Raw genomic sequence first — 21,573 nt, 5'->3', positions numbered from 1 at the left:
CATTAAGCTGTTTAAATATGTCAGTGACAGACTCACTACTTGTTCTGGAATATATCATTCGGATATTTAATTCATATATATATTCAATACTTGGGTTGTATTCCTCACAGGAAAGTGAAGATGCTGCCCAAAGAGATGAGCAGATACCAGAACCACAAACGGTGTCACTGGTAAGAAACAAATGCAAGATGTGTTCCCTTTCTATGGCTCTCTTTTCTTTAAAGAGTAGTTAATTTGAATACTTCTCAGGGAAACAATGAAGATGCCACCCAAAGACAGGAGGAAAGAATAGAAATGGTCACAATGGTGCAGGTAAGACTTGCGGTTAATTGCATTTTTAACTATGACAAACGTCGCTATGACTGCTGTTTATGTTGTAAATGCAGTTTTGCAAAAAAAAAAAAACAAGGCTACATATGAAAATAAGTGAAACCTGCTCAAATATAACACAATTCTTTTTCAACCATTCAGGAGAACGCCCCTGAAGCAGGAGTTGATGTGAACTGCTCCAGTGGACTAACAGAAATTCAAAGCATCATGTCAATCCTCTCCTTTGCTTTGAGACACAACACTACAGGTGTATTAATGGAGGACTTGCTGAAACTGCTCAAGTTACATTCTGCTGGGACTACTGTAGTTCCATCAAGCAGGTATTTTCTGGAGAAACCCTTCGCTGATATTACAAAACAGTTTAAACGACATCATTACTGTAGAGTTTGTACTAAGTACATTGGGTCTTCACAATCTTTGGAGGAAACACTTAATTGTGTGTCATGTTCTTCATTCACAACAGTGAAAGCCAGTTTAGAGGAAGGTAACTTTTTTATTAGTATACCATTAAAAGATCAGCTAAAAGACATTCTTGAGAACCACAATGTGCATGATCTATGTTTCAGAGGTGATCCCAGTGGTAGCCGTGTAATAAAGGACATATGTGATGGCAGCTTGTATCAGACCTTAAAGTCTACCAGTAAAGATGATTTTCTGTCCCTCACTTTTAATTGTTATGGTGTACCAGTTTTTCAGTCTTCCAAATTTAGTATTTGGCCAATATTGTGTTGCATTAATGAGATACCACCGGAGAGTAGAGACAAACATGTACTTCTATGTGCTTTATGGTTTGGATCCAAAAAGCCAGACATGTCCTGCTTCTTTAAACCATTTGTCGAGGAGTGTACAAATCTTTCTCAAGTTGGTTTTGAGTGGCAAGATCCTAACAATCAGGCACGGAGACACATGAAAGTACACACATTGTGCTGTGTGTGTGATGCTGTAGCAAGACCATTGTTACAAAATTTCAAGCAATTTAATGGTGAATATGGCTGTGGAGTTTGCCTTCATCCTGGGATGCAAACAAGGAAAGGGAATGGAAAAACAAGGGTTTACGCATGTCCGGATGAAAAGCCAAGTGACAGAAATCATAAAACCACAGTAGAAATAGGACAAATAGTTGAAAGACAAGGGAAGACTATTTTGGGGATAAAGGGCTCATCTCCTCTTGCAGATTTGCCATTGTTTGATCTTATCAATGGAATGGTCCCTGACTACATGCACTGTGTACTGCTTGGTGTGTGCAGATACATGGCATCTTTATGGATGGATTCTAAAAACACTTCTGAGCCATGGTACATAGGTGTACAAATAGCAAGCATAGACAAACACCTCTTGTCTATTAAACCTCCAGGTATCGTCGCTCGAGTTCCAAGATCTTTAATTGAACGCAAATTCTGGAAAGCTCATGAGTGGCAGCATTGGCTTTTGTACTATAGCTTGCCAGTTCTGAAAGGCATACTTCCACAGAAGTATCACTGTCATTGGGCATTACTGGTAGAAGGGATAAGCATTCTCTTGGGGTCCGAATTAAATACTGAACTGATAAGCCACGCACACGACGCATTAGTGTACTTTGTTGGAGGTGTACAATCTCTGTATGGAAAACAGCACATGACATTCAATGTTCATTCATTGTTGCATTTGAGTAAAAGTGTTGTGCAATGGGGTCCTTTATGGGCTCACTCAGCCTTTATGTTTGAAAGTTTCAATGGGTACCTCTTGAAACAAATAAAAAGTAGTCAAGCTGTACCACAACAAATATGCAAACGAGTGGCAGTCTCCCGTGCCTTTCCTCGTTTAGCTAAGCAGTTCTTAACAAATGCAGCTGCAGAAGTTAAACAGTTCTGCAATGAAATGAGACAAGGAACCCAGCATGTCAAGAAGCATGTAAAGTTTACTCAGGTGACTGCCCTTGGTTCACCAAATGTAAGACAAATATCTCTGAGAGATCAAGCTGCTCTCCACCCAGTTAGAGAGGTTCCCACAAACTCTGTGGTGAGTTACTACAAGAGAATTTCTGTGAATGGAGACATTGTTCACGGTTACACGTACAGCAAAACAAAACAAAGAAACAATTATGTGGTGCTTTTAAAAAATGGAAGTATTTTTGCAGTCTCACACTTTGTTGAAATGGATAGTCATTGTTTATATGCTATAGGAAAATATGGTAATTGCACAGTGCAAAAGTTAGCCAGAGGTTCTCTTATCAGAACTCAGCTGAGCTATATGTCAACTGTTCACTTTCCCACAGGCTTTTACAAAGCCATAAATGCTACTCAGATAGTTAGGCCATGTATGTACATACAGTGTCCAGACTCTACCTCAATTGTATGTCAGCTACTGAATACGTACTATTGTAAATAATTTAATCTTAAATCTTATTGTAAATGATTCAATCCAAATGTGAAGGTGGAGCTACTGATTATGGTGTTGATTATGGGAGAGATTCAAAGGCTTTCAATTGTGTCAAATGTCATTCTAATTAAGAGTGAAATGTGCAGCTAACAAGGTCTAAAGCCATAGCGGTTCATAAAGGTGGCGCATTCACGCTGTCATTTCTGAACATATTTCTTATTGAAATATGGGTTTCTGACTTGGGGGGAAAAAAAAATTCTGTCAAAACATTTTGCAATGCATGTTCACAACATTTATGTATTTCAATGTAATTCCATTAAGCTAGTGGTGTGGTGTTTAAATGGTCCTTAAAGCACTGTCATAATGAATCTGGGTCATGTAAAAAGACAGAAATATATTATATATAAAATGTATTTTATCTACATCTTTGTGTAATCTGCTGATTCTGTGCAAAATTAAAAATATTTCTACAATATGAATATTGTCTAATATCTTTTCCATCTATATAGAATACATTTGAGATGTATTTTGAATATTTACTGTGTTGATTTAATCATTTGTCAAACTTATTGTAAAAGTTTGTTCTTTAAATGTCAATGCAATAATGGGAAAAAACATTTGAAAGTCAGGAATAGGATGCCTAGTTTTGCAAAAATGCTAAACAAAGAAATAAATAAACTTTACACAAATGAATGAAAAGCATTTTTATCAATCCCAGAGGGAAATTCTAATGTGGGGTTTTATTTAATCACATGTTCAAAGCAAACTTCTCGTAAATTTGTGGCTTTCCCCCACATCTTTTTGTCATTCAATGTTAATTGTTAGTTGTTTCCTGTTTGTGATAACACAAGTAAATCTTTTGTTCTCTATGAAAAACTTACAATAGTTTAGTTTCACTCATGATTGTCTAACTCATAAAAGTATGATATTACATTTTTCTTCTTAGGATAATATATGTCGGGTTAATGTCATATATTTTTTGAAGAAGTATCCAAAACATGCAAGTTTCATTTATATAATTTTTTAAGGGATCTTATATGTATTTTCACTCTTGTATATTTTTCATACAAGTGTCACACAAGACAGATAAAAACCTTACAAGATTTATATACATCTTTTCCATATGGGTATGGTGTTCTTGGGATGCAACTCAGTATTCTTCTTCCTCCAAACACGACGAGTTGAGTTTATACCAAAAAGTTCTACTTTGGTTTCATCTGACCACATGACATTCTCCCAATCCTCTGCTGTATCATCCATGTGCTCTCTGGCAAACTTCAGACGGGCCTGGACATGCACTGGCTTCAGCAGCGGAACACGTCTGGCACTGCGGGATTTGATTCCCTGCCGTTGTAGTGTGTTACTGATGGTGACCTTTGTTACTTTGGTCCCAGCTTTCTGCAGGTCATTCACCAGGTCCCCCCGTGTGGTTCTGGGATCTTTGCTCACCGTTCTCATGATCATTTTGACCCCACGGGATGAGATCTTGCGAGGAGCCCCAGATCGAGGGAGATTATCAGTGGTCTTGTATGTCTTCCATTTTCTGATGATTGCTCCCACAGTTGATTTTTTCACACCAAGCTGCTTGCCTATTGTAGATTCACTCTTCCCAGTCTGGTGCAGGTCTACAATACTTTTCCTGGTGTCCTTCGAAAGCTCTTTGGTCTTGGCCATGGCGGAGTTTGAAGTCTGACTGTTTGAGGCTGTGGACAGGTGTCTTTTATACAGATGATGAGTTCAAACAGGTGCCATTCATACAGGTAACGAGTGGGGGACAGAAAAGCTTCTTACAGAAGACGTTACAGGTCTGTGAGAGCCAGAGATTTTCCTTGTTTGAGGTGACCAAATACTTATTTTCCACCCTGATTTACGAATAAATTCTTTACAAATCCTACCATGTGGATTCATGGATTTTTTTTTTCACATTCTGTCTCTCACAGTTGAAGTGTACCTCTGGTGCAAATTACTGACCTGTGTCATCATTTTAAGTGGGGGAACTTGCACAATCGGTGGCTGACTAAATACTTTTTTGCCCCACTGTATATGTGTGTGTGTGTGTGTGTGTGTGTGTGTGTGTGTGTGTGTGTGCGTGTGTGTGTATTTTTTTTTTATAAAAGTGATATTCCTGTATGTCTTCAGCTTTCATCACACACATTCAGTATTTATTTATTTTGTTCTCTACATGGTTTAGACAGACAAGAATTATTCACAGACAATTGGTCACAATTTAAAATAAATCCAGTTTACCACATATACCAGTCCAAGTATTAATGAGTAATACTGAAAACATGGGCCAGATACAAAGTAGACATCAATATTACATGACCATAAAACTCAATTCTTTTAAGTTAAAAATAATCAAACTTTATGACTGTTCATGGAATTTTTATTATTTGTCTATTTACTACAGCCCATTATGTTAAGCATTATGCATTATATGTATAAAGCTGTACAATATACACTCACCAGCTTCTCAGTTAGTTACACTTGCTAAACTGTTCAGTAACACAAATATGTAATTAGTCAAATGACAGCAACTGATTGCATTTGGTGGATGTAGACAACAGTGAATGTGGATGAACAAGACTACCTGTTCAAACAGAGCATCAGAATGAGGATGAAAGGTTATTTAACTGACTTTGAATATGGCATGGTCATCGGTAGCTGGCATGGGTATATCTGAAACCGCTGATCTACTGGAACTGTCCTGGACAATCATCTCTAGGGTTCACAGATAATGGTCTGAGAAAGAGGAAATATCCAGACAGCAGCAGGTCTCTGGGCGAAAATACTTTAGTAATGCCAGAGGTCAAAGGAGAACAACCAGACTACTTCAATCTGTCTGGTTGAAATCAACCAAAAGTGACAACAACTCAAGTAATCGCTCATTGTAACCAAGATATGCAGAAGAGCCATCTCTGAATGCACAACACAGCAAACCTTGAAGCAAATGGACAACAGCAACAAAAAAACACACTGGGCACCACACATTATTATCTAAGAGCAGGACAAAAAGGATAAAAATTTGCACAGGCTCATAAAAATACAATAAAAAAATTGCCTGTTCTGATGAGTCCTGATTTCTGCTGTGACGTTCGAACGTTAGGGCCCAAATTTGGCGTAAACAGCACGAAAGCATGAATTTATCCATTTTTATCACTATTTCTAAGATGGTGGTGGTGGTGTAATTGTGGGAGTGATATTGTCTTTTCAGATTTTAGGCACCTTGGTACCAATTGAGCCTGTTTAAACACCACAGCAAACCCGATCATTTCGCTAACCATGTCCATCCCTTTTTAGCAACACAGTACCCATCTTTTGATAGCTGCTTCTAGCAGGCTAACCTCAAACAGCTTTCAAATGGCCTATATGGTCATCTCAACTCAACAGAGCTGCTTTGTGGTGGAACAGGAGATTCACATCATGGATGTGCAGCTGACAAATCTGTAGCAACTGTGTGATGCCATTGTGTCAGTGTTCTTGTTTCAGCTGCTCCATAGTGGATCATCTGGCTCTCACTTTATTCTTAGCATTTATGAAACTGTTTTGTTGTCTCCCTATTTTCTTCTTCCCTGGCAGCTTCATACAAATCCACACATTTTATAACCCGTTCTAGCTAACCACATTCTAGCTAAACAAAAGTGTTTCTTGAGGCATACGCTAAATAGTGTGTGTGTGTGTGTGTGTGTGTGTGTGTGTGTGTGTGTGTGTGTGTGTGTGTGTGTATAGGTGTGTGTGTATAGGTGTGCACGGGCGTTTGTGACACCAATTTTTTTTTACTGGGCCATTGTCCTCCCCCACCTATGTCTCCTCCTCCTGTTCTCTTTAACAATCCACATCTTTGGTGTGATCCAAAAACACATGCACACACCCAAACACCACAAGCATGTGGAGTGCATCTGCTTCATTCTAAGTACCTGAATTGGCATTACCTTAATTCACCCCATAACACTTGCAGGCCTCCACCCACCACAAACACATTCATAGTTGACTGTGCAATGGATCACTCAGTGGCTTTGAACATCAAAGTTGAGGTGCTTGCCAGCATAGTCCTGAAATCCAGCAAGTCAGGTTTTAAATACACACACAAAAGTACAGCATATACTTTCTCATAGACCACACACACTGAGAACATTATATTCTAGTGATTGCACAAGCATGTTGGTGATCAAGCTCTGGCAACAACGTATGACCAACGAAAACCAGCGCCTTCACGTCAGTTTCTTCTGTTCCCCTAACAAAAAAAAAGTCAGTTGGCTATATCCTGATTGTGCAGATGTTAACCTCAACGATTAACACTCAAGGCATTTACAAAAGAGAACTAAAATGGGAGAAAAAAGTATTTCTAGTTCACTTTTCTTCCAAACGCCTCAGGCCTTTTCCGTTAATGGAGGGTTTAAGCAAGTGCAAGCTGTTTAAGTTTATACACACTCGTGAACACATCAAAACCTCTGCTTAGGGCTTCTGCTCAATGACAGTTAGGTTACAGCCCACTAAAAATTAATGATGAAGACAAATTGAAGCAGCACCTGGCTAGCTATTTATCAAAGCCCTGCAGCTGAGATGGTGCTGTTTGCCTGTGAGGGAATTTGGCGTATTTCACCGAGAAGTGCTTTAGAAACACAACAGCAGCCTGGTAAGAGCAAAAACAGACAGAATGTGAGACGGACACCATTTGTTGGCTGATTGAATTAGAGAATAATTTTTTTTTAAAGAATGACTCATGAATTGTGGTAAAAGCTCAATTTCCAAATCAATCCCTGCCTTTCAAATCTTGTTCGTCTCACGAGTAAAAACAACACATGAGAGATGAGAGTAAGACAGAGATAGACAAGTAAAAACACGAGAGATCAGCGACTTCTTTTTTTTCCCCACCTGTGAAATTATTAATAAGATTCTTGACCACAATTCATTTTGACAAATCGCTGCGCAGGGCATCAGAGTAGTTTGACTGTGTTGAACACTGCCTCACGCCAAGAGTTTGATAACCTCCCCACCTACACATGCTCTACCACAAGCACTCCTCCTGCAGGATATTTGATGGAAAGATAAGCTCAGATGCTGAACATACATTTTTCTACAGTGTAAATTTTAGTTGTAGCTGGAAAAACGTTCAAGGCAAAACATGAAAAAGATGTAGGCGTGGTTCCCACACTTGAGATCTTGAAATACCTGTCAGTCTATCTTTGAGCGGAAAGATGAGTGGGGAGAGCTTGAGTGAGGCTCTTTGAAATCACAAATGCTCAATTAGTTAGCAGTTAGGTGTCATTTTCTTTCACCATTTTTCTTAAGTGATTTTTTTGAAGCTGTGTGATCTTCGGCAGGTCAGTCCCTAGAGCACTTCAATTACTTTTGGAATTTTGATGACTGTGTGGCTGCACCTCCCTGAAATCAAAAATCACTCATGATCCTGGCGAGACATTAGGGGAGTCTGGAGTTAATTATAACATGTTAAACTCACTATGATGTACTCGAGGTGACCGTAAACCTTACATCATAAAGTGAATTTACTGTGATTGCTATCCAAAATCAAATAAAGACATTACTCAAAACTGTTATTTAAAAGAGATTAACAAACAAGTAAAGGGTTCAGCTCCTTCGGTGATTCATAAGAGGAGGACTGCCTCATTATAAAAATGTCTGATCTCCACCTGTTCATTGGTCATGATCACAGAAAACAATAAAATGACTCATTTGAAGGCTCGTGTTTTCTTAATTAAAGGTTATCAACTACCTTTTATTAGTATGTTTTTCTTTAATTTCAGAAAAAGTACAACTCTACTTTGTGATCTGAAGCCAAGGAACATAATAATATGCGAGGCATGAACAAGAAAACATGAAAAAAAACCCACTGATGTCACAGTAACATGTTTTATCTTTCTGCTACAATGCATTGTTTTCTTTTTTGTTTCTATCTACCTTATGTTTACAGGCTCTTGTCAGAAATCTCAAGGAAAATTTGTCCTTTCACATTCCCTCAGATGCATTCAAACTGCATAGGTGGTGGAGTGTGAGATCTCAGATTAATTTGTGAGAAGACCATTATGCTTTCTGACCCTTCAAATGCATGTGGGTCAGCTATCAGCCCTGCTTAGAGGTATTTCGCACTAACACTATGAAACACACACATGGCGTTGCACAGTTTAGATGGTACAGATAATGTTAGAATAAAATTAATCTACTCTGACTTTACCTCAGGCTGGCTGTGGCTCCGCTACAGTCATGACCATGGAGTATGTCTATGCCGCCATCCACTTACAGGAGTAATCAGTCATGCATCTTGCCCACACCACACCTCACTATGGGCCAAACAGCACTAATCCATTCACTCACTTCATTTCAGCTCGATGATTCACTTCATGTACATCTACTTGACACAAACAATAAAGCAATTAAACTATACCAGCCATGTACAGTCTATCTGTGTATCATGATGTGCATTAGTCAGGTCGATTGTACATTTGACCTGTCAAGCTGACTCTGCAGAAAGGAGGCAACATGGTAGAGACTGCTTTAAAATGCAGAAATTTCTCTACATTTTCAATATCTGGTGCTTTAGCCCACTGAAGTACTAATGTAAGGTTTGACCTGTTAAGATTAAGCTGTTTTCAGGGGCTTATTGCTGAATCCACCCACATATTTCTCTTTAGTACTCACAGTATCGCTTTCTTTTTATGTAGCCTATACGGTTGTTCAGTCTGACGTCACTAGCCGTGTCTGGGCCTAAACTCCGCTGCAGGTCCATATATCAAACGATCACTATGGCATTACTGAGAGTTGAAAAACTGTCTAAAGTCTTTCATCTTTAATAAAATGATCAGCGTTCTGCTCTACCAGGTGTAACAATTGAGTTTAACATCCAGGCATCCATGAAAACGGAATTTATGACATTTAACGGAGTTAGAAGTTAGCAGGAAGTTAGCTCGCTAGCTTCTGTCTAAATACAATATAGCATGTCCTGACTGCGGGGTTTTGGAAACAAATGAAAACGTACAGCTCTGCTATCACTTCCAACATAAATGAAGACAGAAAGCTAAACAGCAGTGACGTTTGTAGGGTTACTGAAGTTTGGCTAGCTGGTACGTGATGTGCTACGTGACCGCTAGCGACACAGCTATGTTAGCATAATATAAACAAGCTAACTTTTTTTCCACTCGATAAAAGTTAACGTGAGTGTTCTTGGTGGTCAGGAACAAATGTAATCGCATGGCAGGATGCTGTAAAAGGACCAAACTTCAGCCAGGAGAACAACTGAGATAATCCATCCACAATACGAGGTTAGTCATTCATATACTGCTGCATGGGCTGGGCTGTAGTTAGATCCTAAGGTTTTAAAAACTGAGCTTAAGCCGAGGGAGGTCAACAGTGATCACACAAAAAAACCCACAAAAGTCATATTAAACGCAGACTACTTTAGGCCCGGAAGTAGGATTCGTCACGTCATCACTTAACAATCGGATAGCTGTGTGCCACTTCTATAAGTTTCATCATTTTATACATTTCAGTTTCAGGTTCACGTGTGTCCAAAATCGCACACACTACTCATAGCCACTAAAACTCACACATCTGCACACAACACACCCTCTCTGCCGTTCCAGTGGCTGTACACTGTGTACATCACTAGAGGCAAGGTTACCTTTGTTGTTTTGGCTCTCCTTGCCAGATGCCTTTTGTAGGTGCCTCGCCCCCAAGCACTTTGTGGATCCTGGAACACACACTCACACACGGACACAAGTATGGCACAGTGTGCACTCAATGATGCACACAGACACATTATCACATGCAGACAAATGCACGGTTACATACAAGCTCACTCATATACACTCATGTACCACCTCCACCTTGTGACTCCTCAAACACACGCACACACACACACACACTAAAGCGCACGCAGTCTACCCCCACCACCCATGGGTGATGAACAACATCTGCTTATCCGTCCCTCCGTCCCTGCCCCTGGCGTGGCTGTTGGCTTGCTTCTGGCTTTTCTGCCACAATGTCATCTTGTCTGCCTTTCTGTCACCCATTACAAAAATGTGTAGTGACAATCAGTTTTTTTTCTTCTTCTTTTACACAGACCCTTTCACTTACATCACCTTGGACCAGTGGTTCCAGCATGCACAGTGGCCTGATAAAATGATCTAGTGTCATCTTCTGGCTGCTGGAATCATTCCCATGGATCAGGACAAGACTTTACACGATGGCGGTCTAAATTGTTGTTGTGAAATTATAATTGATAAGCCTATATTTGGCACTTTGGAACTTTTAGACTAAGGAACATTTGTCCTCATTCACCAAAGTTTTCACTGTGAACCACAGTTGTCCCCCACCCCCTTCCCCCACTTGCCACCACCAATTATATTAGAAAGATATAAGAAGGTAGAACAAATTCAAGGTTGGTAGTATTTTTTTTAGTTAAAAGTCTGATTAGATTAGCAACTGTTGCCACATCCCAGATGGACATATTTGCACGTTTAAGAGTAGAACATTTGTTCAGGAGCAGCTAACTTGTTGTAAAATCTTTAATAATGAACACTTTTTATACACACATTTGAAATTCATTATCCATCCACTAACTACAATAAGAAGTAAACATGGAATCAAAAAATTGATACCTTATAAACATATGGCATTTTAAAGTTGAGCTAATCAAACATTGATAATGAAACCAAGGTGATACAATCTTACATTGTTTTTTGTTTCCTTGATTTTTCAGGTTTACTTTTGTGTTCAAGTTTGAAGAAATGACCAAGTTCCATGACTAACGGGATTTCATCAAAGTTGCCCTCTAGATAATAATTGAATGCCATTGCACGTGTGTATTTGTGAAGCTATTATTTCAGAATCCTTTCTCAAGCTGAAACCTGGCTGTTTGGATGACTAGAGATCTGCTAATGCTAATGCTCGGTGAGCAAGACAGACAAGAAGAGTTTTTCTGTTAAAATGCATTCAAATCGCTGAAGTTTAGAATTAAACAACTCCATACCACATTCCCACACACTCAAGATTTAAGTAAATCAGTTATATGGCTACACTGCAAAGTAATACGAGTTTATGTTGCTATGTTTTCAGAGCTCAGATGTTTATACTTCCTGGTTAAAAAATGAATAAAAAAGAGAAGGATGCTTGTTGTAGATAGAGCTAAATGTTAAAGAATTAGTACTAGCCAGGCACAAAACAGTTAGCCAAACAATAAAAAAAAAAAATAATAAAACAGACACATACTTAGTTGTATTGTTATGGCCTATGTTGTATTTCAGTGATCATATGTGTGATATAATTTTTTTTTTTTATATTTATTTTTATGTATTTATTCTTTTTTTTGGGGGGGGGGGGGGGGGGGGTCATCTTCGTAATAAAGATATTGGTTTGGAAGCTTGAGCTAACACTATAGCTCATTCCATTTAAAACAGATTAGAGTAATTGGTTTGTGTAATGGTGTCCAGTTTTGAAACACGTGTCTGTGCTATAATTGGTCTATTTTATGTTTTCGAAGGTACCCCCATACTCTTTCTCTTACTCTAGTCTTACTTTTCAAAACTCTGTGTTCAGATAGGCTTATTCACTCTTGTTTGCATTTATTTCTCGTTTACATAAACGTGATATTAAAAAATTAAAAACTAATTTTACATTAAAGTATTTTAAATAAAATTACTCTTTTTATATACCACTTTCACTGCTGTTAAATCTAACTAATCTCCCATAACAGTGACAAAACACAGAATAAACAAAGGTAAAAAGATTTACTTTGATATTGTTCTATGTATGTGCTAGTTACAGTATCTTAACATCATTAAACAAATATAAGTGAATCTTCTTAATCATATAGTATAAATGTGATATTGTGACATCTCTAGGGTTAGTCTACAAAATCATCAGTGACATTATAACAATGAGACTAAAAGGTCACTAGCAAAAGCTATGCCATAACTCTAACTTTCTTGAATGTAACTAGGCTAAAATGTTACTCAAAGGTGTTTTTATATGGAAATGACCTAAAACAAAACCAGCATCAAGTGTCAAAATAAACACTGTCCTGTACTTGTACAAGAGCACTGCAGAACCCTGTGCTTTGGCTTTTCTGTGTCAGCCATGGCAAATAAACTACTGTAGCTGTAGGGGGCAGGTCACAGAGGATGTTGCTGTAAAAGCACATTCTCTCTCACTCTCTCTCTCACTAACTCTATATACCTGTCTTTGCCAGTGGGTGTCTGTTACTTACAGGTCTGCAGGCCTGCAATCTCCTGACACAGACAGATGACATATTTATTAGCTTGTCAGATCCTCTTCTACCCTCCCCCTTGTTCAAACACGCACACCGTCGTTCACTCTGTGCCACGCACACAAATATGTACACACACACATACACGTACACACAGGTGGGAAATACAATAAAGCTGACACGCGGATATCGACTTCAATCAACATACATAAATGCAGTCTGATATTGTATCAGTGTGTCACCTTTCCAGTCCACACCATAAAATAGCATTGCTCCTTCTTCCTTTGATGTGGTTACTGTTTGCTCTCTCTTTCTTTCCCCTACACCTAAGCTAAACAAAACAATTGGCTTCACTGTTGGCTAATTGGGACGGGCTCCCGTGGTGAGGAGCAGGCAAAGCGCTTGATGAGGCATAAAATGATGATTAATTAATTTACTGCTCAGTTGGTCATCAAACTGAGAGCTTTATGAGACTCCCAGCAGTCAGCCAGCCCAGCCCACTGTAGTGCAGCACAAAACACTCATACACACATGCACGCACACATTCTCAAACATGCAAATATATATGCAGCCTCCGAATGTTGCCAGCCATCAGCTTGGATGCGCACATCCACACACACAAACGCAAATGCACACGCACACCCGCTCCCTGTGGTCAGTGCTATACACTGAGTGAGTAGGCCTGCCTTTGCAATGACCTGTGTTGGAGATTTACTGAAGCATGGGAATGCATTTCTTTTCAGGAAAGTAAAGCGATGTCTAGTGAGATATCTAGTCTTTGTTGAGGCAGAGATCAACAAATCATCTGTGGTTCATGTGACTTACTAAGCCAGTATTTAGCTCCTGTAAGATGAAGCTTTCCTCCAGATCATATTTACTTGTCACAAAATAATAAAGTCAACTGAAATTGCACTGGGTCCACCTGTTTTAGCATAAAATGCTCTTTAATGTTTCTTTTCCCCTCATATAAGAATGTGATAAAGAGAAAATGAAATAGAGGAGGAAAGGTGAGACACAAAGAAAAGAAAAGCAGTGACAGATTAGACAGAAGTGATACGGATCAGAAAGAGAAACACCTGTGCTCTCACATATCTTCATTCCACTCTGTTTATTTCAGCTCTGTCAGTGTGATTGATCGTCTGATATCCCTTCACTGTCAGTTTTTCTAAAACGCTCTTTAGTTTTTCTCTTTTCCCAGCACCTTCCAACTGATATGCAAATGCAGTGAAGGAAGTCAGACAGAGGAAAAGGTGCCAAGTCAAATATTATAAATAGAGGCATTAGGAGCTTTCAGAGCATTGCAAGGTTGTACAACAACAATTGTCTCGTCATCATCAAAAGCTTGCTTGTCAGGATTATGCAGCGCGAGCAATATGCATTTGTGCTGCTGTTAGTTTTGATTGTGAAAGACCTCCAGTTGTCTTTTAAGTCCCTGTGGTATTGCCCACTTGAATAGGGATCATGGAATACTGTCAATACGGAGACAATTTTTTCTTTGTCTTCAGCTTTACAAAGATCATCATTAAATCAACAATACATTGTTTTGTGCTTATTCTAGATAATTGAACAAGGCATTTCTTAAAACAAATCCTGAACAGATTGAAACAATCTGAGTTTCATGCTGTCTTTACAATTTTAATCCATGCCAAGACAAAAAAAAATGTTGTGCTAAAATTAAAAATTCACATATGTAGATGTGTTGTCACATACTCAGTTGTATACTATTCACTCTCTCTCTCCCCATATCTATATCTATCTATCTATCTATCTATCTATCTATCTATCTATCTATCTATCTATCTATCTATCTATCTATATATATATATACTAGGGTTGCCACAAACGATTATTTTGATAGTCGACTAGTCACCGATTATTTTTGCGATTAGTCGACTAATCAGATCATCATCCATTGGACGTAAAACGTACAGCTTATTGCACCAGCAGCATCTGCTCTTATATAACTATCATTAGCTTACAGCTTTAAGTGTTTACGGTATGTGCTAACTAAAAATAAAGACAAGATGATAGTTTATTAAATTTTAATGAAATTTGCAGATTGTTTCGGTGAAGTTTAATAAACTCCTTGCTATCTAAAATATAACAGGACACCGGAGTATATTCTCGAGCATCTCACAATTCTGATAATCAGTTGTTTATTCAGCTGTGTAAAAACTATAACCTTAATTTCAGCCAAACCGATTTACTCAGGAACAAATAAAATACTAAAAAAGCCAAACAATGACATTTTGAAGTTATCTAAGTGACTTATATATATTTAACCTGAGTAGCGAAAGACGGCAGTGGGTTTGAAAACGATTTGCCGGTGAGCCTTGCCCCCGGCTAGCTATCGAGCTAGTGGGTAACAGACGTCTCCGAAAACGTCGGGGCGCTTTTGAAAATATGTGGTGTCTTGATAAACTGAGCAGATATTTGAGGTTTACACAGCTACATTCTCGCCTGAAAATATGTTAAACGTTTATTTTGTGACCCAGAAAGAATAATAAGAGTAATATTAAAACTAACTAGCTGCCGCCATTGTTGTAAACTGAGCTGGGCTGCGCTATGAATTCTGGGACACAGCTTCTTCTTCTTCGGGGTTAACGGCAGCTGACATCCTTGTACATGCAGTGCTGCCATCTTCTGTGTCAGGCCGTTATTACACTCTTAAATCCTACTACTTATTCCTGCGTCTTTTGTGATCTTACAAAGCTTCAAACGACGCGTCGACTATTAAATCAGTCGACGGTTTTGATAGTCGACGTAATCGTGACTAGTCGACTAATTGTGGCAGCCCTATATACACACATACACACATATATATATCATGTTTGCGTGGGGGTGCATGGATGCTGGGGCAGATGTATTTGAATATTCAAAACCTTTTTCTTTTGAACACATCTCTGTTGACAAGTATATACAAGGTGAGCAATAACCTGTCATTAACCGTCATCTAAAAATGACAGAAGATTATGTTATTAAAATGAATTCCATGTCTGTCCTAGCATGTTGTGAAGCATTTCTTAGTGAAAGCACTCTGTCAGACAATAGAAGGATGGGGCTTAGGGCATTAGTTACTTGGAGATTGTACCAAACAAAAAACATGATCATTTTAACCACTCATGCTTATACCTCAGTTAAAATAAATATATCTAAGGATTATACTGAAAAGGGGAGCGCCTCAAAATATTTTTTGTGTGACCCCAGTAAGAATATGTCAAGTATTTGACTTTTTTATTTTAAAATTTACAGCCAAAATGGGACCCTTGACTTCAGTGTAAAACTGATATGCTTGTCGAGTCAAATTTTAAGGGGCATAGCATATGTGTATATGTGTGATGGCATTACATTATCCCTAGGCTGCATTCCACAGTAACACGATCAGTTCTACAGAATCACCTGAATTTATACTATTATCTAATTTAGTTCTTTTGAATAGCATTTTATAAATTTGTGTATAAGCCATTAACTCAGTGTGAACAGAGTCTGTTGTCTTTACACAAATAACTTTCACTTTCTTCATTTATGCTATAGCTTTAAGTATTTCTAACTGTTTTGGGGGGGTTGGGGGTGAGTAGATGACAAATGCACCGGCATATCTTACTTGCATGTCTTTTTATGGTTAAATCTGCCTACCTTCAAATGTGTTGAGCTAACATGATAATGTGTTATGGTGGTTCATGTGTTAGCACTGTCACATCAAGAAGGTTTCTGGTTTGAAACTCCTGGTTGGTTGAGGTCTTTTCTCTGTGGAGTTTGCATGTCCCCCTTTTGCCTGCATGGGCTTCCTCCAGATGCTCCAAAGTTAGTTTAACTGGTCATTTTAAATCGGCTGCGTGTGACAGACTGGCGACCTGCCCAGAGCTTTGCCTTTAACTGCTAGGAACGGCTCCATCAACCAACCCCACCCCTGCACCCCACCACAGGCAACCCTCAGTTGAATGAGAGTAAAATAAAAGTAAAATATTGTGAAATTTGTGTCATGAGGAATTGAGGTGATTTTTATTTTGGTTTCCTGATAAAGTGCAGAGTAGCTGTGCACTGCATTGTGTAACGAATAGAAATTACCAGGAAATCTCTGAACGCAATACCAGCGACGCTGAGGTGGTTCTGTGAATCAAGAGTTAACGTATTGGCTAATCTCTCTCTTTCTTTGTTGCTCTTTCAGTGTTGGTAACTCCCTCCTTCCTTCACCAAGTCTCATAATTGCTTTAGCACTCTGTGGATCAGCGCCTGAATTCAAAGGTGGAGAGTAATAATTGGATTTGCAGCAAACATGCTGAGCTGTGTAGCTCTCACTGTCCGGTCTTGTCCTCAGGGCTACAGACTGCACTTTATATATTGGATCCATGCACCACGGAAATGGAATATACAGTGGAACCCTGTATATGATGTATATGTGTACTGTATATTGTGTCTGTGTATATGTGTGACGTTTTAAAGGAGACAACTTTGTAGAGCCCTACTAGAATATTTGGTATAAAGGTGGAGGTCAAATGCATGTGTTTGTGTGTATGTGTGTGTGCATGGTAAACAAAAGCAGTTGAACTTAATCATCCATTATCGTCGTTAACAACAGTGCCAGGATAGGCATAATATGACTCACCTAATTTAAGACCTTTTGCTTTATTTTTTCTGCCACTGTCTTATCTCCATTGTTCTCATTAGACAACTGTCTCTCACATGAATTGTCCTTGCTTTATTGCTTTATTTAGTGGATTGACACAGTGTGGAAGATCAAGAGAGAAAGCAGACTTCCTTAATTTGAGTTTGTCTCTGTGAGCATGATAGACTGCAAGATGGAGACATTCTCTGTGCGCTTGTGTGTGCACTTCTTTGCTGTCTGACAATAAGTCTGTAGCTGCAGGTGAAGAGTCTTGGCTGAGAGTCTGCAGTGTCCTTGGCAGGCATAAGACTATGTCACATCAAAGCTTAAACCCTGGAGAAATTGGAGTGTTCACTGTGTGCTTTTAGTGTGTATCAGGGTCTTACTCTGTGTGTTGAGGTTGAGGTTTGCTGCTAAGCAGTTCTCCACATTGTAAAGGAGAAAATGTCTTTGGATATGTGATGACTGATGATAAAAGTGACATTTTTAAAGCAGCTCACAGTATCTAAGTTTCATAGTTTCAAGACTTTATATATATTAAATAAATTAGTTGCCTTTATTTAGTTATTTTTGACTCAATCTCTTAGGATTTATATAATACTTCAATTAGATTCAGCAAAATGGCTCAAAAGCTGCCTTATTTCACAGTTCAGTTGAAGCAGGAATGTCCATTTATGGCCAGCTTTTATTGTAGGCAGATAACGCATTAACATTAAATTATTTTATTTTATTTTCACCTCACAAATTTCCTAGCCATATTCTAAAAAGCTAAACACAGTCGCTGGCAAATTGTTTGGATCTTTCAAGACTAGCATGACACAGAAAATCAACATTTTCATATAATATTATACCAATGTTATTTTTTGTTATTCTGTAACCAGAATTACCACAAGGAGATTACAAATACCAAGATAAACCTGTTGATAATCTTCTGCCTCAGAAGAAAGATTTCTCTGGGGTCAGAGACCCAGAACATTTCTGAATAAGTCATGATCAAAAACATAAAAAAGCACTGTTCATTGTGGTCACTACATGCTCTGTTATTGAAAATGACAAATGGTCTTTCATGTCTTCTTAACTTCCTCAGATTTCACTTCACATTTGCTCTTGGGCTTTTCAGGTGTGAGTCCTTTCCATTATAGGATTTTTTATCTGGGTCCAAGAGGGGGCTGACGAACACAGAAAAGCATTGTATCACAGCACTGACCACCTAGAGTAAGAGAGTGTTTAGCTTCAGGCTATGTCCTAAGGACACAACAAACCACTGTAGACATTTGTGAATAAAACATTTAAACAGAGGATTGGTCCATCAGAAACTCTTCTGCAGATGTCCTGTTCCTGAAGATGAAAAGAAAAGGTGAGTAGGGAGGACAATGTGTGTCTGCACATGTTGTGTACATCTTTTAACACTCTGCTGTGTCATAGACGTTTCACCTTGAACTAGGGACATACAAACACATGCAGCAAACACATTAAAGTGGACAGGTGAAGAAGGGGACTTTAGTATAGATCTTGTCACTTCAATTCATATTATACCTGACAGTAAGATGCATAAAGCCCAGTGTCCAGAGACAGAGACAGTCCTTTACTCTGTAACAGTGGCAGGGTAAAGGACATGACTTCATGTGTCTACAGTCAGCTTCTGTTTTCTGATGTAGACAGATTCCATCTTTGACAACAGACTGTATGTCTCCTAGATACAATTGTAACAAATCAAACTACTTGTATTTGTTTTGGAGAACAAAACTCCTCAAAGCACATTTGAAGCAAACAACCTGCCAAATATATATTTAAACATAATCTTCCTATTTGTGTAGGCCTAATAATTTATTTGCAAGCTTAAACCATTGTGGATATGAAGACAAAACTTATTTGATAATATTAACCAAGGAAATGAACACACACAAAATAAAAAAAAAAATGTAAAAAATTCAAATCCTGTTTTGGTTTAGGTTGAGTGACGTTGATCTGGTCGCGTGCTAGTCGCCCACATGACCCCTTAGTTGCTGACAGACGGCTGTAAGCAGAGTCGCCAGAATACTAAATCATTTATAAGCTGCACACCAGCCAACCACCCCCATCCTTGTACTCTAATTTGGCTTCATCAAAGTCTTTTGTGTGTCTTTCTGTGTTAGAGAGTGCATTCTGTATACATATCTGTGGATTGAGTGTACATGTTCTTGCTTACTCTTGTTGGCATTTTGTGCAAATGTATGTATGTTTAATTGCAGTGACTTAGCTGAATGCTTGGAATGGTGAAGGCAAGCAACAATGGTCCACTGAACTTTTGAATCTACTAAATAGTTAATGAATGATTTGATTAGGACCAGGAGGCCCCTTATTGCTGCAGATGAGATCAGTGTCTGGGTCAAACAAGGAAGATGATAGGACAGCGTCTGACCGATAGCCACAATTTTAAAGTAGGACTCTCCTATTGGCATGTTTTCATTGTGTAGATGTGAACTGTGCTCACCTGGATTTTGTCAATATAAAAAGTATAGTAACTACAGCTTATGAAAAGTATCTAAACATTAATTTGCAGTATCCGCTATGCTGTTGATACTACCTGGCATCAACATTACAGAATATAAAGAATATGCGGCAGAATATTTGCAAAGCATAGGTATGTTACCGACAGCTATGCCATTGTATTTTAATATAAATAAAACTTGCCATATGTAATCATTTCTGCATTTGCACAAATGCTATCGTGTAATACCATCATGCTTTGCAAGTACAATTGCTAATAGAAATACTATTGATTCTTTTGGGTTAGATGTTGAGCAGGTGTACTAGGTATCAATTCACCTGTCCATTTCCATTCTCTTTCACTTTGTCTATGTAATTGTCATGTCCACACACATACACTCATGCTATCTCACTTCAGATATATGCTAGGCTGAACAGCACCCACAACAACAAGTACTAATGTCACGGCGTCCTCCTCTTTGCTTCTTCCCCCCTGCACTCAATAATTTAGTTCAAGGTGTCAGACAAAGCTGCCCTGGCTCATACAACCCCTGTAAAAGACACCACTGCTTGCTTCACTGACTTACATCTCCACCCTACCACTACCACCTTGTCTCAATTAAACATTTGTCTAAGTGTTTATGGGTGAATGAATGCAAACAAAGAAGTGATGGAAACAGGATTATGGCCTACCTGATTATTTTTACAACACAGATTAAAAAGTTCTCGGTACAAGTAAAGATGCTTCTATGGAATGGATTTTATTTTTTAAAGAATTATGAAATGCATTAGTGAAGCTACAGGACGCTGGACACCGCTCATTTGATGGCTTTAAAGCAAAGACTGATTTTATTAGTACAACTGCTCTCTTGCCAAGTAGTTCTGTAGCCTGAACAACATCTTGCTGATTGTGCGGGATATCTTACATGTGTCTGGTTATCAGTTGTCAGAATTCCTTTGAATTTTTGGCATCACCATTCTTTACGATGTAATCATGATGTAAAAAGTTAAGAACATACCATAAAGTGTATATAGATTAGACATTGTTTGTATAAAATATTTTGAAGTACTAACCCCACACAAATAGCATCTGCACTAAAAGTAATGGCACACACATTTTGTTTCACTTACCAGTTCCAAAAAGGAAATTCTTTCAAGTGTCTTACTTTCACCACTACGATGAAGTGAATGATTTGCTACTTTGCTCTCACTCCAGTACTTTTACATTTGGCAGTCATTTAAAACAGTATAGTAAGCACACTCCACCACACTCAAATATTCTGACACATTATCTGAACCAATCTAGGCAAAAAAAAAAAAAAAAAAAGGTTGAGGTTGGTAAGAAAACATTTCATACAAATGAGAATTGGGATGAGCACATATATTACATTAGGTATTTTAATCCCTGTTATTAAGTTTTGAGAGTGTAAAAGAATAAAAGTCTTCACCCTCCCTCTCCTACCAAAATTGTGAGACCCTCAGACAGCTCTGTCTGGTAAGGTGAACTCCAAAATTCAGTTTCAGGTTTTAGCCCTACAAATGGTGAGGACCAAAAGATATTTGGATAAACTGCCATAAAATATGCAAC

At 38.4% G+C, this 21,573-nt stretch overlaps 1 protein-coding gene across 1 annotated transcript in view; it reads left to right on the top strand.

The window, feature by feature from the left end:
- Positions 1-21,573, top strand: part of LOC146658625 (uncharacterized) — a 59,040-nt gene that overhangs the window by 828 nt on the left and 36,639 nt on the right. Inside the window, exons 2-5 of the mRNA XM_085424145.1 lie at positions 111-170; positions 250-312; positions 472-650; positions 897-970. Of these exons, the coding sequence (XP_085280271.1) occupies positions 111-170; positions 250-312; positions 472-650; positions 897-970 (376 nt within the window). The remainder of the gene's footprint in view (positions 1-110; positions 171-249; positions 313-471; positions 651-896; positions 971-21,573) is intronic.

Source organism: Rhamphochromis longiceps, linkage group LG11, assembly GCF_057381845.1.
Source record: "Rhamphochromis longiceps isolate RC_006_pf linkage group LG11, R_longiceps_female_GT1.1, whole genome shotgun sequence".
NCBI classification, from domain to species: Eukaryota; Metazoa; Chordata; class Actinopteri; order Cichliformes; family Cichlidae; genus Rhamphochromis; species Rhamphochromis longiceps.
The sequence above is the reverse complement of the archived record's forward strand: the minus strand, read 5'-3'. Positions and strand labels throughout refer to the sequence as shown.